Below are 14,356 nucleotides of genomic sequence, written 5' to 3'. Positions count from 1 at the left end.
GCCGGTACTTTCGGCTATCGGCACGCCAGCCGCAGCCCGCAGCGCATTCTCCACCAGCTCCACTCCCAACTTCCGCTGATCTCACGCTCACCGCGGCCCGCGTCCCCATCCGGCCACCCCAGATTCACGTCCCCCGCGTGATGATAAAAATCCTCCTCTGAATCGGACTCTAAGCCCCTACCCCAAAACCCTAGCGCCGGCCGGAGAGCCCGCCCGAGCCGAGCCCGCCGGACCGGAGCCCCAGATCGCGGCCGGCGATGGAGAGCCCCGCCAAGGAGGACGCCGGCGGGGAGCTCGCGATGGAGATCGAGTCGTCGGTCACGGCGGAGGACTGGCGCCGCGCGCTCTCCCGCGTCGTGCCCGCCGTCGTCGTCCTCCGCACCACCGCGCCGCGCGCCTTCGACACCGAGGTGGCGGGCGCCAGCTACGCCACGGGGTTCGTCGTCGACAAGTCCCGCGGCATCATCCTCACCAACCGCCACGTCGTCAAGCCAGGTAGGAGCGGCTACCTCCAGCGCCCATTCTCACGTACCCTCGTTGTGTGCTCGTGCGACCTGCGGATGATTTGTTTGCTGTTGTTTTTGGTGCGATGCTCGCGGTGACAGGGCCTGTGGTCGCGGAGGCCATGTTCGTGAACAGGGAAGAGATCCCCGTGTACCCCGTGTACAGAGATCCTGTGAGTATACTCTGCTCGATTCCGTTCTGTTATGTTTTATTTTGCTCTCCCAATGCTAATGCCATATGTTAATCCAAAATTTTCCCCTCTTCTCTCAAAACAGGTACATGATTTTGGTTTTTTTCGCTATGATCCAGGTGCCATTAAGTTTCTTAAGTATGATGAGATTCTGCTGGCACCTGAAGCAGCATCAGTTGGGCTAGAAATCAGGGTTGTTGGAAATGACAGCGGCGAAAAGGTTCCCTGAATTTTATCTTAATCTCTGACTGTTATGTACCACCATGTACAGTATAGTGCATGAATGTCCTTGTTTGCCACGACAGCCCATAGCTGGTCCATGTCTTTTGAATTGCTCTCGATCAAGCCTTCCCACATTCTGTGAAACAAATCTTTTGTGCTTGCAATATTTAGGGAAATAATACCTTATGGAGCTAAGGTCCCATCCATTGTATACTCCATGAAAGCCTATTTAGTTAAACCTTGATTGCGACAAGTTGACATTTAATGAAAGAATTACGGACATTGTTTATGCACTTAAATTTCTCTTGCTAATGCTTTGCAAACAATGATGTGGTAGATCATAATCAAATCCCATTTTCTCTTAACTTAGCCTGTGGTTGGGACTTGGGAGTTTGTGTGAATTGGTTTTGTGGCAAAAGTTTTATTGCGTGTAACACCTCAAAGAATTATTGGTAAAGCAAAATGTTTGGTTAGCTGTAAGCATGCATTTGTACTTATCAGGAAAAAAAGATGTGGAGTGACCCACCCCATCTTTTTCATGCTTGTTTTAGTCATCTTATTTTGCATTGTGACTATGATGACATAGTTCTGAGAGCTTAGTATGCAAGCAAAAAGGACAATGCATGCAATGACCCGCTCATCCTTTGATGCCTGCACACTTGATAGTTTATACCTGCCCACTTGCCCAGACTGACATGTGAATGTGTAGAAATCGGTTAGATGAATGAAATTCTGATACAAAGTTGCCTTCCATCTTTCTTTTAATGCTAAGACAAGGCCTTTCCACCATGAAGTAGTTTTAACTGTTTAGCCAGAAGACGCTTATTTGACAAGTTGGCATGCAAATGTAATATCAGCTTCTGCCAAAAAACCATGGGAACAAAATATTTGGCATGTCAAACTTAGGATAAATTGTTTAAAATTGGAACTCTGGCATGTTTCTAATGTAATGTGATGATTGGATGGAGGTAAACCTCCTAGTAGCACTAGAAAGTTTTTCACTGATGCACGTTTTCAGGCCTAGACATGGTTCACTCTTTACAAGGATTTGGATGGACATCTTACTGCCAAATTTTGTCTGGTTCACTTTTTATGTTTAATGGATGCAGGTTTCAATTTTGGCCGGAACACTTGCTCGACTTGATAGAGAAGCGCCTTACTACAAGAAGTACGCTTTTTTATCTCTACATGACTATCTCCTTTTCATAACTATTTATTTTATCATGGCATCCCTTTGCACACAGTACAATAATACATAGAAAAAGGAGACAACATAAACAAAAGTTAACACTCCCATTTTTTGGTTACTATATTTTGGTGGCAACAAAGGAAATAGGGAATAGTAATGCTAGTTTACCTCTGCTTTTGTTACACCTCTTTTTGCTCTCTGAGGTGAAGAGATGTGGGTAGAAAGAAATTGTACCAATAATCTTATTCCTGAAGTCCTTTATTTTACCATTATTTTTTGAAATGTGAAACTGGATGTTGTAGATTCCTTGATTTCTGATCTCTCCATCCAATTGGAGCTGCTGGCTATTCGGAGCTTGTAAATGATATGTAGGACAATTATAATATCTCTCGCTGCTGATATTCTATCTTTGTTTTAATTTCTTGTCAGGGATGGATACAACGATTTCAATACATTCTATATGCAGGTAACTTTCTTTGGCTACTTGATGTTCCATGCATCGTAAGATAGTTCGTATTGACCTGCTGATAATGATTTTGATCTTCTATTGACTTAATAGAATAGTCTGTTGATTTTATTTTCATGTTGCTAGTTGATGTTGCAAATGTTGCATGCATCTTTAGATAGTTTGTATTGACCTGTTGATAATGATTTTGATCTTCTATTGACTTAATAGAATAGTCTGTTGATTTTCTTTTCATGTTGCTAGTGCTTGTAAATTAATGGATCATTTGTTTCATCAGGCCGCATCTGGTACTAAAGGTGGCTCTAGTGGCTCCCCTGTTGTTGATTGCCAAGGAAGGGCTGTTGCCCTGAATGCTGGAAGCAAATCTTCTAGTGCTTCTGCCTTCTTCCTTCCATTAGAACGTGTAAGTTGTTTATAATGTACAATATCATGTCATGCTATATTAGACGTTCAAAAATTGTTGAGTTTAGTAGAATTTGCATGGAAATTGGAAAGCTTGCAGTAAGTAATATTTGAGTCTTACCTTTAAGTGAGATGACACGGCACAGACTTGATTAGTGATGTGAGGCTCTACAGAAGCAGCCATATGTTATCAGACTAATGACAAACTGGATTAGTTGGCTAACTGGAAATTTTCTTCCAGTCTTTCAAGCAATAGCAAATGTGAAGCATTTTCTTTAGTAATATATTTTAATTATAATGCATCGCTACCTTTTAGTAATGCATTTTTACTATGCAATGGGTTTCCTTCGAAAAAAACTAGGTAGCATAGAGGTGGAAAGAGCGTATGGAAGTTAGAAATTACTAAAATATACAATCATGAAGACAAAGACATCAGCCAACGGGTGCCTAGCCAGATTGGTTAGGTGGCCTCAGTAGACTCCTCAGGTTCTGGGTTCGACTCCCGATGGGAGCGAATTTCAAGCTGAGGTTAAAAAAATCCCCACGCCTGCCTACACGCCAAAGCACATGGAAATAGGTCCCGGCTCACCCTAGCCTGCTCTCACATGGGTTACGGTATGGCCGTATGGGTTACGACGCCCCTGTGTAAAGGTGGGGCAGGGGTTCGGGGGTTTTCTCGGCCTGTGTGAAAGGTCTTCTTCTTACATTAATGCTCGGGGGGCGGCTTGCCCCTCGCAGGTTGAGTTTTTCATGAAGACAGGGCATCATTACTATGTAAGATATTTTCTTTGTGGTGGCATTATTTGTTGTAAATTATGCTCTAAACTACTTCCAGGTTGTTAGAGCACTGAATTTGATACGTGATAGTTGGGATGGATTTGGTACCAAGCCAGAATCTGTTTATATTCCACGCGGTACACTCCAGGTGTGTATGCTGATCCCACTATCATATGATGTGTTCAGTTTCTCTCAAATATTCATGCATTCAACGTTGCAGCACTTCATATATTTTTGACATGTTCGATTTCTCTTCACTGTTGTTACTGTTTTCTTTTATTGCGATTCTTGGGCATCATAGTATTCCTGTTCTCTTTCTTTTCTGTTGCTTTAAAAGGCGACCTTTCAACACAAAGGATTTGAAGAAACCCGGCGTCTTGGCCTCCGAAATGAAACAGAGCAGGTATATTCTTGCTTCATCTGTTGCTCACTAATTGATTTGGTGATTTGTAATTGCTGTTTTCAGTTGTCCAACAACTTTCTAAGATTGTTAATCCCTGGTATGATGAGAATATATTCAAATTTCAACATCCATGTTCCATGCTTAAGAACTGCAACCTGCTTTCTCTACAGATGGTGCGTGTAGTTTCTCCAGCAGGCGAGACTGGAATGCTAGTTGTTGATTCAGTGGTAATTTCTGGTTCTAAGCATGTTTTTATCATGCCACTTATTGTGCTACATACTGTATTATGCCACTCTATACCTTGCGACTTCTGAAACTGGAAGGCTGTGTCCATGCAGGTGCCTGAAGGCCCTGCTCATAAACATTTGGAACCTGGTGATGTTCTAATTCGCATCAATGAGGAGGTGAGTACTGCTTTTAATTGTTAGATATATGTGATAGTCCACCATATTTGTCCGTCAAGTACTGAAGAGTGAAGACATTAATAAAGTAGCATACAATTTTTATGCCCAGTTTTCTGTGTTGGAATATAAGTGAACTGCCACCTTTCCCCATCAGCTTAAGCTTTTGGGTTGAACTGGTCGGTGCATGCAACTCAATATGGTATCAGAGTCAGAGGTCTCGACTTCGAATCCTGGTTAGCGCAATTAAATAAAATAATTGCTGCTCGCTCCTATTCCACGTCTGAGGCCTAAGGGAGTCTCCATGTAAGGGGGAGTGTTGGAATATAAGTGAATTGTCCACCTTTCCCCATGAGTTTAAGCTTTTGGGTTGAACTGTTCGGTGCATGCAACTCGATATTCTGAATACCTTGTTCAAGCAGTTGAAGTTAGTATAGCAGGCTATGTTCAGAGTAAATTTATGCTATGGACCATCAGTTTAGAAGAAAATTGTCCATGTTTAAATGTCTAAAAATTGCCAATTTTATGGTACAACTATCCTTGCGATGTCATTGCACGGGTAATCTTATATGACGAAAGGTTAAATTTTTTTAAGTAAAGAAAAGATAGGCTTTCACCCATTGTATGACTGACTGTTTATTTACTTTTGAATAAATCATGGTCCACGGTGGAAGATTTTGTCCGTGTGAATGTGTAATATTCCAAAGAATCAAAGATGTTTGTTAGGGCCAATCAGATTCTACTAAATTGAATTTTTAAAGTGCCAACACATCGCTATTCTAAACAATTTGTGATATCATCATTACCAATGTCAACCATACCATTTCCTGATATCCCGTGACTTAATTGATTTTATATATGCAACTAATTACTGCTACTGTTACTGTTAACTACTCCTTCCTTTCTTTTTTGTTTGTCATTTTAGACTTGTGCTTGGGTCTTAAGAAATGCACAAATCTCAGTTCTTTAAGTTAGTTTGTCTCCTTAAGTACCCATGTTGGCCATAACGAAGGAGCTAAGTCTTGGAAAATGTAGCAAACAATAAATGAGCTAGGGGCATATAGCTATGTCTCCTTAGAATCCTATGATGATAAACACAAAAGAACACTTTGTTGCACAAGCTAAAATGGAAACAAGAATATGTTTTGATGCTGATTTCATTTGCTATAACAACAACAACAACATAGCCTTTTTTCCCAAGCAAGTTGGGGTAGGCTAGAGATGAAACCCGAAAGAAATAAGTTCAAGGTTCAGGCACATTGATAGCTAGTCTCCAAGCGCTCCTATCCAAAGCTATCTCTTTAGAGATATTCCAATCCTTAAGGTCTCTCTTAACCGACTCATCCCACGTCAGTTTAGGTCTACCTCTACCCCTCTTTACATTATCGACCCGCTCAAGAACCCCATTACGCACCGGCGCCTCAGGAGGCCTTCGTTGGACATGTCCAAACCATCTCAGCCGATGCTGGGTAAGTTTCTCCTCAATTGGTGCCACCCCGACCCTATCCCGAATAACTTCGTTCCGGACTCTATCCCTCCTTGTGTGCCCGCAAAACCACTGCAACACCCGCATCTCTGCTACACTCAGTTGCTGGACATGTCGTCTTTTTGTAGGCCAACATTCAGCACCGTATAACATCGCCGGACGAATTGCTGTCCTATAGAATTTGCCTTTTAGCTTTTGTGGCACTCTTGTCACAAAGGATGCCAGAAGCTTGCCGCCATTTCAACCAGCCAGCTGAAATTCTATGCCTAACATCTTCAACAATGTCGCCATCCTTTTGTAGCACCGATCCTAAATACCGAAAAGTATCCTTTTGGACTACCACTTGCCCATCTAGACTAACGTCTCCCCCCTCATGCCTAGTCGCACTGAAATCGCACATCATGTACTCGGTTTTGGTCCTACTAAGTCTGAACCCTTTCGACTCTAATGTGCATCTCCACAGCTCTAACTTCCTATTAACCCCTGCCCTACTCTCGTTAACTAGCACCACATCATCAGCAAAGAGCATACACCAAGGGATCTCACCTTGTATATCCCTTGTGTCCAAATCCATCACTAAAGCAAATAAATAAGGGCTCAATGCTGACCCCTGGTGTAGGCCTATGTTAATAGGAAAGTCAGTGGTGTTGCCATCACATGTCCGGACAAACGTCGTCGCATCCTTGTACATATCCTTAATGAGGGTAATGTATTTAGTTGGGACTTTGTGCTTCTCCAAGGCCCACCACATGACATTTCTTGGTACTTTGTCATATGCCTTTGCTATAGCACATATATTTTAGTTTAGGCTCTAGGGTGCTGTTTAACCATTTTTTAACTAATTGCAGGTTGTAACACAGTTTCTTAGACTGGAGACTTTACTTGATGATAGTGTTGGCAGGGAGATTGATTTAGAGATAGAAAGAGGCGGAGTTCCTTTAACAGTAAAGTTGCAGGTATTTGGCAATTTTGACGCATCGTATCTAAACTTCCATAGTAATATCTATATTATGCCTATTGGACAATACGTTGTCTTCTTATTGCTACCTATACCTTTCATATATTTTAGTCAGCATCCCATGTTTTTGGAACCCTTTAAGCTTTACCACCTGAGCTCTGCAGGTTAAGGATTTGCACTCAATAACTCCAAATCATTTCTTGGAAGTTAGTGGTGCTGTCATCCATCCACTTTCATATCAGCAGGTAAAGTATGATTAAACCTTCATATCCTACCCTTATTAAAGAACCTGAAAAATGGCCAAGGACAACTGTTCCACTTGTTTTGAAATAGCATATTTTTTGGTATAATATGAAATCACCATTATATAAGTTAACTCAAACAGTTGGGGAAATGTTTATTGCTTTAGATGCTTTGAGTATCTGCCAAAGGAAAATTACTATTTCTTGCCATGTTGGATGCTAATGTTTTAGTTGTATAGTATCACTACTTGATGAGGCATCAATTCTACACTTGTACTTATGCATGCAACTACCTCTAAGCTAGTAGGTAATGCAATGATTTTAAGCATCTACAGGAGGTACTAGCGTTATATGATGGAGGGATCTTATGTGGTTCCTTGAGTACTCTGCGAATAGGGCACCTTGCTTTGGAAATCATGAGCTCTTCCTACCATTAGATCTGCAAATTCTGTGACTTGCTAAAGTTGAATAATTCTTGTAGAACTTGTTAGAAATGGTGCTTCACAACTGTATTCATGCTACATAATTGAATAAATCAGTTGATGCTTACATGGTTACATCGCTTCCTCATGTTTGAACTTTGTTAACATCAGTGTCTACACCTATAGTATTTGTTGAACTTTCAAAACGTTGCTAATCATGCTTCCATCTTGTTTCAGGCTAGAAACTTCCGATTCAAATGTGGTCTTGTATATGTTGCGGAAGCAGGGTAAGAAATCCAACTGTAACATACCTGTCATGTTCCATTCCCTGAAAGAATGACTACTTATTTGCTTTAATTGCAGCCTTTCATTTATAGTATAGTAGTGTAACAACTAACAAATCCTTTGGAATTAGGCTGTTTGAACTGCCTTGTAGTTAAAAATGGACTGCGAGGAATATCGTGGCAATTGCCAAATAGCCTTTTCAGCCTGGATCTTTGAAGATGTTCATATAGTTTGTCAAATGTTGATCTTCTATCCTTGTATAAGTTTTATTTGAACCCCTACCGGTTCCCAACCAGCAACTGATCATAATCTTTTGAGGTTTAAACAGCAATATAAATGCTGTATTGTTCTTTGGTCTTCATTATTTACCCTGACAGTTTCACCTTCAGTCTGCTAACTGTTATCTTTTTCTAATTTATATGATTTATACCAAAGCAAACTGGCCATTTCTTCAACCTATCTAACACATTGCAATGCAGGTACATGCTCTCTCGAGCGTCTGTTCCACGCCATGCAATTATCAAAAAACTTGCAGGAGAGGATATTGCAAATTTAGATGACCTTATTGCAGTTCTTTCAAAATTGGCTAGGGGATCACGAGTGCCTCTAGAATATGTAAGATACACTGACCGTCACCGGAACAAGGTAAGATTCTTGAATAGCAGGTTTATCACAATAAAAAAAATTCCTTATCACCTGCACGTCCTGGTATAAATTTGAGTATGTCTTTCTTAGTAAACTAATCATTTTTATTTGTGTGAACAGTCTGTACTGGTGACAATTGATCAGCATGAATGGTACGCGCCACCTCAGTTATATACTCGAAATGATGCAACTGGCTTGTGGACTGCAAAACCAGCTATACCACCAGAATCTCCATTTTTAGCTTCAGCTCACCAAGCTAATCATGTGGACACAAACTCGAACTCTGTTCCGTCTTTATCAGAATCAAGTCCTATGGATCTCAAGTGCCAGTATGATTCTGAGAATTTGGCAGATGGATGCATCAAGATGCAAACTGATGATGAGATTGTTGTAGATGGATCTCACTCTAGCGAAGATTCTCTTGTTGAGAAGAAAAGGCGACGTGTGGATGAGGAGATTGCTACTGAGGGAACTTTACCATCTTATGGAGACCTAGAGGATGTAAAAGGTGGTGTTTTGAGGCATTCTTCCAATGGAGAAGGCTCTGACCTTGCTCGAACAATATCAAGTAATGCGTCATTGGCAGAACAAGTAATCGAACCAGCCCTTGTAATGTTTGAGGTGAGCAATGCATACATTTTAATGGAACATGCACATTACAGCCATGAACGTTTCAACAATGGAGTGTGCTTGTTTTGGCTAAATTGACAAAATTGGAGCCAAAATAAGAGCTTCCCTGTTGTTTTTCCTCAGTGAACTACCAGTAAAAAACCTGTTGCTTTTCCTCACTGCTGACTGTTGGACTATTTTCTATATGATCTCTATTTCCTGTGCCTAATTATTTTCCAGTGCTTTGGGAGCATTAAATTTTATACTCCTGCTAATTATTGACCCTCCTTGCAATTAAGCAGCCTTTATTGCTTGGTTTTGACTTGACTAGTGGCTTTTGTGCCTGTTGCTCAAAACCTTCTGTCTTATCTATCTTTTCAGGTACATGTGCCGCCAGTTTGCATGCTTGATGGAGTGCACTCTCAACATTTCTTTGGAACTGGGGTTGTAATACATCATTCTGACTGTCTCGGTCTGGTTGCTGTTGATAGGAATACAGTTGCTGTATCTATCTCAGATATAATGCTTTCATTTGCTGCATATCCCATTGAAATACCAGGGGAGGTATTAGTTTGTTGTGTTCTTAATTATAATTAAAAAAGCTAAGGCATACAAAATTTCAATTAAATGTTCTTTTATGTATATATGCTGTTTGTCAGGTTGTTTTCCTGCATCCTGTTCACAACTTTGCACTGGTGGCTTATGATCCTTCTGCACTAGGAGCTGGAGCATCTGTTGTCCGGGCTGCTAAGCTTCTACCAGGTTTGTTTCTTTTAGAGTGTATCCATGTTTTTCCGATACTATCTGAAAAAAACTGGATTGTGCTTCATTTCACTTTATTGAATTAATGCTGAGCTTAATAATGTCATACCCTTACATAGAGAGTAGATAGTCACAGAACATTTTGCTTTCCAGTCAGCTTGATTTTATTTATCAGTGTCAAGCTTAATTATGTTATACCATTAAAAAAGAGTACATTAGTCACTGAACTTCTCATTTTCCAGTTAGCATGCCTTTTCCACAAAATGGTCCGTTTTCATTTGTTTAAGACCCCTTCTGTTTTCTGTGTAGAACCTGCTTTGCGACGAGGAGATTCTGTTTATCTAGTTGGGCTAAGTAGAAGTTTACAGGCCACATCAAGGAAATCAATCATAACTAATCCTTGCACAGCTGTTAATATTGGGTCAGCTGATTGCCCACGATACCGTGCAATAAATATGGAGGTCATTGAACTCGATACTGGTACTTTCTATAGAACTTTCACGGCGTTGGATCATGTTTAAATTTTCCAGGTTGACTATATTGCAAATTTTTTGTTTAGATTTTGGTAGCTCATTTTCGGGCATCTTGACTGATGAGCAAGGAAGAGTTCAAGCATTATGGGCAAGCTTTTCTACCCAGGTTGGTTTGCTCATGTTCGTCACTTTGCCTGTTTCTTGAGGAATGGTGCTGGCGTGCTCCCAGGAACATATTATACTCAAAAGAATAAAGAAAAGAACAAAACGGCGGCTTACATGCATGGTTAGCCGCGTGATATCAATAACATCAAGTAAATGGGCAGTAACTGTAACCTTATATGGACTACTCCCTCCAGGCCGTTTTTTAGGCGCCAGTAATCAAAGTACAGGAACCAAGACGAGTGGTTGGGAGTCTGCGCGAGTTTAATTCTAGCACTGGGTGCTGTGCCTGTGTTTTCAGGATTGGCTGAGTGCCTGCGATTTGCATGCATGCATGCGTGATTCACCCATTGATCATCATCCAGCCATGCAAAATGCTTCGTTTTTACCTAGCCACACTTAATGACCTGCCTCGTGTGCCGGTCAGTGCCCAACATTGCGGCCAAATTGCAAAACGCGCTGGCGCCTAAGAAAACGGCCCGGAGGGAGTACTTGTAAAATGTTTTTAAACAAAACCAGATTGACTTTGTTAAAGTACCAGCCACTTCTACTCAGTCTTACTATTTGGACTTTATTAGTAATTAACAGCCATTACAAGTCTTACCTAATGATACATCAAATAAATGCAATATTCATTTACTAATTGTTCTATAAACTTAGTAATTAACACCTAGTGAACGCTTAAAACTGGTTGTTTACTCATTGTTCTATATGCTTAGAACTAATACTACTAACAGGTGTATGACTGACTCGTTTTCTCCAGCTGAAATATGGTGGCAGCAGTTCAGAGGACCATCAGTTTGTTAGAGGTATACCAATATATGCAATAAGTCAAGTACTTGAGAAGATTATCTCGGGTACTCAAGGACCTTTTCGACTTATCAATGGAATGAAGAGGCCAATGCCATTTGTCAGACTCTTGGAGGTAGAACTTTATCCAACTTTGCTGTCCAAGGCGAGAAGTTATGGATTGAGTGATAACTGGGTGCAGGTATTCTGATCTGTCTTTCTTTTAAAGTTTTAATATTCTGTATTCTTATTGATCTGCAAATATGGTTATGTTTTTTACCTAATATCTTCTGAGTCTCATTGCCCAATACAACCACACATGCTTCTACCAGATAATTTTTTGATTATTGATCTACTCTTTATTACTAGTTCGGCTGCATCTATCCGTTAGTGAGGAACTCAAGTAATTGTCAAATTTGGTGTATGGTCCCTTTTTCTTTCCCATGTTACTGCAAATAGAGAAGTTTTTGCTCACGTCAAACTTTTAATATTCCATTGCGATTTTTCTTTCAGGCCCTTGCGAAGAAGGATCCTGTACGTAGACAAGTCCTGCGGGTGAAAGGTTGTTTGGCTGGATCGAAAGCTGAAAATCTTCTAGAGCAGGGAGATATGATTCTTGCTATCAACAAGGAGCCAATTACATGCTTCCTTGACATTGAGAAGGCTTGCCAAGAGTTAGACCAATCCATTGGGTCAGATGGAGTGCTGAACATGACAATATTCCGTCAGGTTAGGATGACGCAACCACTGTTCGCCTAAACGGTCGTTTAGCCCGTTTACACACCGTTTAAACGCTAAACAGTGGCACACCGTTTTCGTTTAATCCGTTATTTTGACCGTTTAAACAGCCGTTTTGCCCGTTTAAACACCCGTCTTGTCTGAATAATGGGCTAAACGGAAGGTGACCGACTGTTTACCGTTTAACGTTTAGGATAACACTGGGCGCAACATAAATGAACATTTTTTACAATAAACGAATGCAAACCAAATCAGCAGTATAGATTGTAACTCTATCAACATTTTTGCAGGGAAAAGAAATTGACCTAATTGTTGGAACTGATGTAAGAAATGGCAATGGTACAACCCGAATGGTTAATTGGTGCGGATGCATTATCCAGGATCCTCATTCAGCAGTGCGTGCACTTGGCTTTTTGCCAGAAGAAGGTCATGGAGTTTATGTTGCGAGGTGAGGTTTCCTTACGAACTTGTATATGCAATATTAGAAGCATCTCTAATCTATAAGCTTCTCTTTGACTTAATATTTGAATCTGAGATAATTTAGCTACTGAAGTTTTGGATTAGCCATCATTCTGTTCACAAGTATGAAGTATCTAACATTAGAATCTGTTAAAACTTTGGTGCTGAGTACTCATCAAGTTCAGCATGTAAGGGGGCTACAGTTCTGTTATGTGAGCCTGAAGAAAAGAGAGGAGCTTAGAAGAGTTGTGAGTGGATGCCATGTGGTATTGTGGGTAGTGTGCTAAACATTATTTGGATAAAAATAAAGTGATGGCATCTAACTTCTGCTATAGGGTGGAAGCTGCTGAAAACTAACCAGCATGCTTCATATTGCACGTTTCTCCATGATTAATGTGAACTGGGTGGATGGAATCTATTGTTCACATAATTGCTTAGATGTTAGACTCAGCAATAGCACATTTAGATATGACTGGGAATGAACAGTGAGCGCCAATGATTTTATGCAGATGGTGTCACGGAAGTCCGGTACATAGATATGGTCTCTATGCTCTCCAGTGGATCATTGAAATTAATGGGCAGCCAACTCCAGATCTGGAAACCTTTATACAGGTGGTGAAGGTACGTGTAATACATCAAGTGGCAAATAGCATCCTTTGTGATTTTCCTGTCTTGTCTTGTTTGGTTATCACTATATTGCAGCATATTAATGTTTAGATATGGCTTTGCTTTGTTCCTTCATCATCCATTTGAATTAATATGGCTGAGTCATTCTTTTCATCAGGGCCTGGAAGATGGTGAATTTGTTAGGGTAAGGACCGTCCATTTGAATGGAAAGCCTCGTGTACTTACTCTGAAACAGGACCTTCACTACTGGCCTACCTGGGAGCTTAGCTTTGAGCCAGAAACTGCCACATGGCGAAGGAGAACAATAAAAGCGTTGCAATCAACTACGGCCTGATCAAGTCCATTTTGTCGTGAGTAACATGGAGATGAGGAAATTGGAGATCTTTTGTTTGGCAAGCTGAAATCCTGCCATATGCAGGATTAAGCTACCCTGCACTTTGGAGGATTAGTGGTGGACATTAGCATAGGGGGTGTTTGAAGGATATATATATAGTTTTGATAAAAGAAACATATGGATTCATGGTTGTGAACAACTGGACCGCGGGATTTACCTTTGTACATCATCTATTCCTATATTTGGGTAGAAAAAAATAATAAATCGTTAGCTTTCTAGCGGCCATTTCACTTTCACATTAAATGTTCTTCTTAGTTATTAAGTTACCAAGTCACAGATTTCTGTGTACCACATTAAGGCCCCGTTCGGTTGCTCAGGAACGGTTCTTGAGCCTGAACCGTTCCAGGCCTGGATCCAGTGAAACCAGGTGGTGCACTCATTCTTGTTTCGTGATCATTCCTGGACAGGATCCATTCCAGGCAGTAAAAAAAAATATTCGGCTGATTATGGACAGGATCAATTCCAAGCAGCTCATTCCTGCCAATGATCTGTCGTTCAGCAGGAACATGTTTCTATCCATTGTGCCAAACAAAGCTAATAAGCATTAATAGCTGAAGATTTTGACTAGTTTGCCAAGCATCATGACAATCAAAAACTTTGAACATTACAATTACAATGGTTTGCCAAGCAAAACTCTCTAAACCCTCAAACAGGTTTTTCATCATCTAGCCTGCCAGAGTTTTCTTCCATCCACGCTCCATTGTGGTCATACCATTTTATTAAAGTCACTTGTTTTATAGCCATATTAAAT

General features: G+C 40.7%; 1 protein-coding gene across 1 annotated transcript; it reads left to right on the top strand.

The window, feature by feature from the left end:
- Positions 1 to 12: 12 nt before the first annotated feature.
- On the top strand, positions 13 to 13,841 carry LOC120657001 (protease Do-like 7). The gene is made up of 24 exons (XM_039935246.1): positions 13 to 495; positions 606 to 676; positions 780 to 914; positions 2,026 to 2,084; positions 2,535 to 2,571; positions 2,849 to 2,974; positions 3,809 to 3,898; positions 4,088 to 4,153; positions 4,324 to 4,380; positions 4,492 to 4,557; positions 6,889 to 6,996; positions 7,163 to 7,243; positions 7,900 to 7,949; positions 8,427 to 8,592; positions 8,713 to 9,213; positions 9,583 to 9,765; positions 9,861 to 9,963; positions 10,273 to 10,443; positions 10,523 to 10,602; positions 11,362 to 11,589; positions 11,901 to 12,116; positions 12,416 to 12,573; positions 13,094 to 13,205; positions 13,369 to 13,841. The coding sequence occupies exons 1-24, from the start codon at positions 258 to 260 to the stop codon at positions 13,543 to 13,545; spliced, it is 3,279 nt and encodes a 1,092-aa protein (XP_039791180.1). The 5' UTR covers positions 13 to 257; the 3' UTR covers positions 13,546 to 13,841.
- Positions 13,842 to 14,356: the final 515 nt, after the last annotated feature.

Source organism: Panicum virgatum, chromosome 1N, assembly GCF_016808335.1.
Source record: "Panicum virgatum strain AP13 chromosome 1N, P.virgatum_v5, whole genome shotgun sequence".
NCBI classification, from domain to species: Eukaryota; Viridiplantae; Streptophyta; class Magnoliopsida; order Poales; family Poaceae; genus Panicum; species Panicum virgatum.
This window is presented reverse-complemented; position numbering and strand designations above follow the sequence as displayed.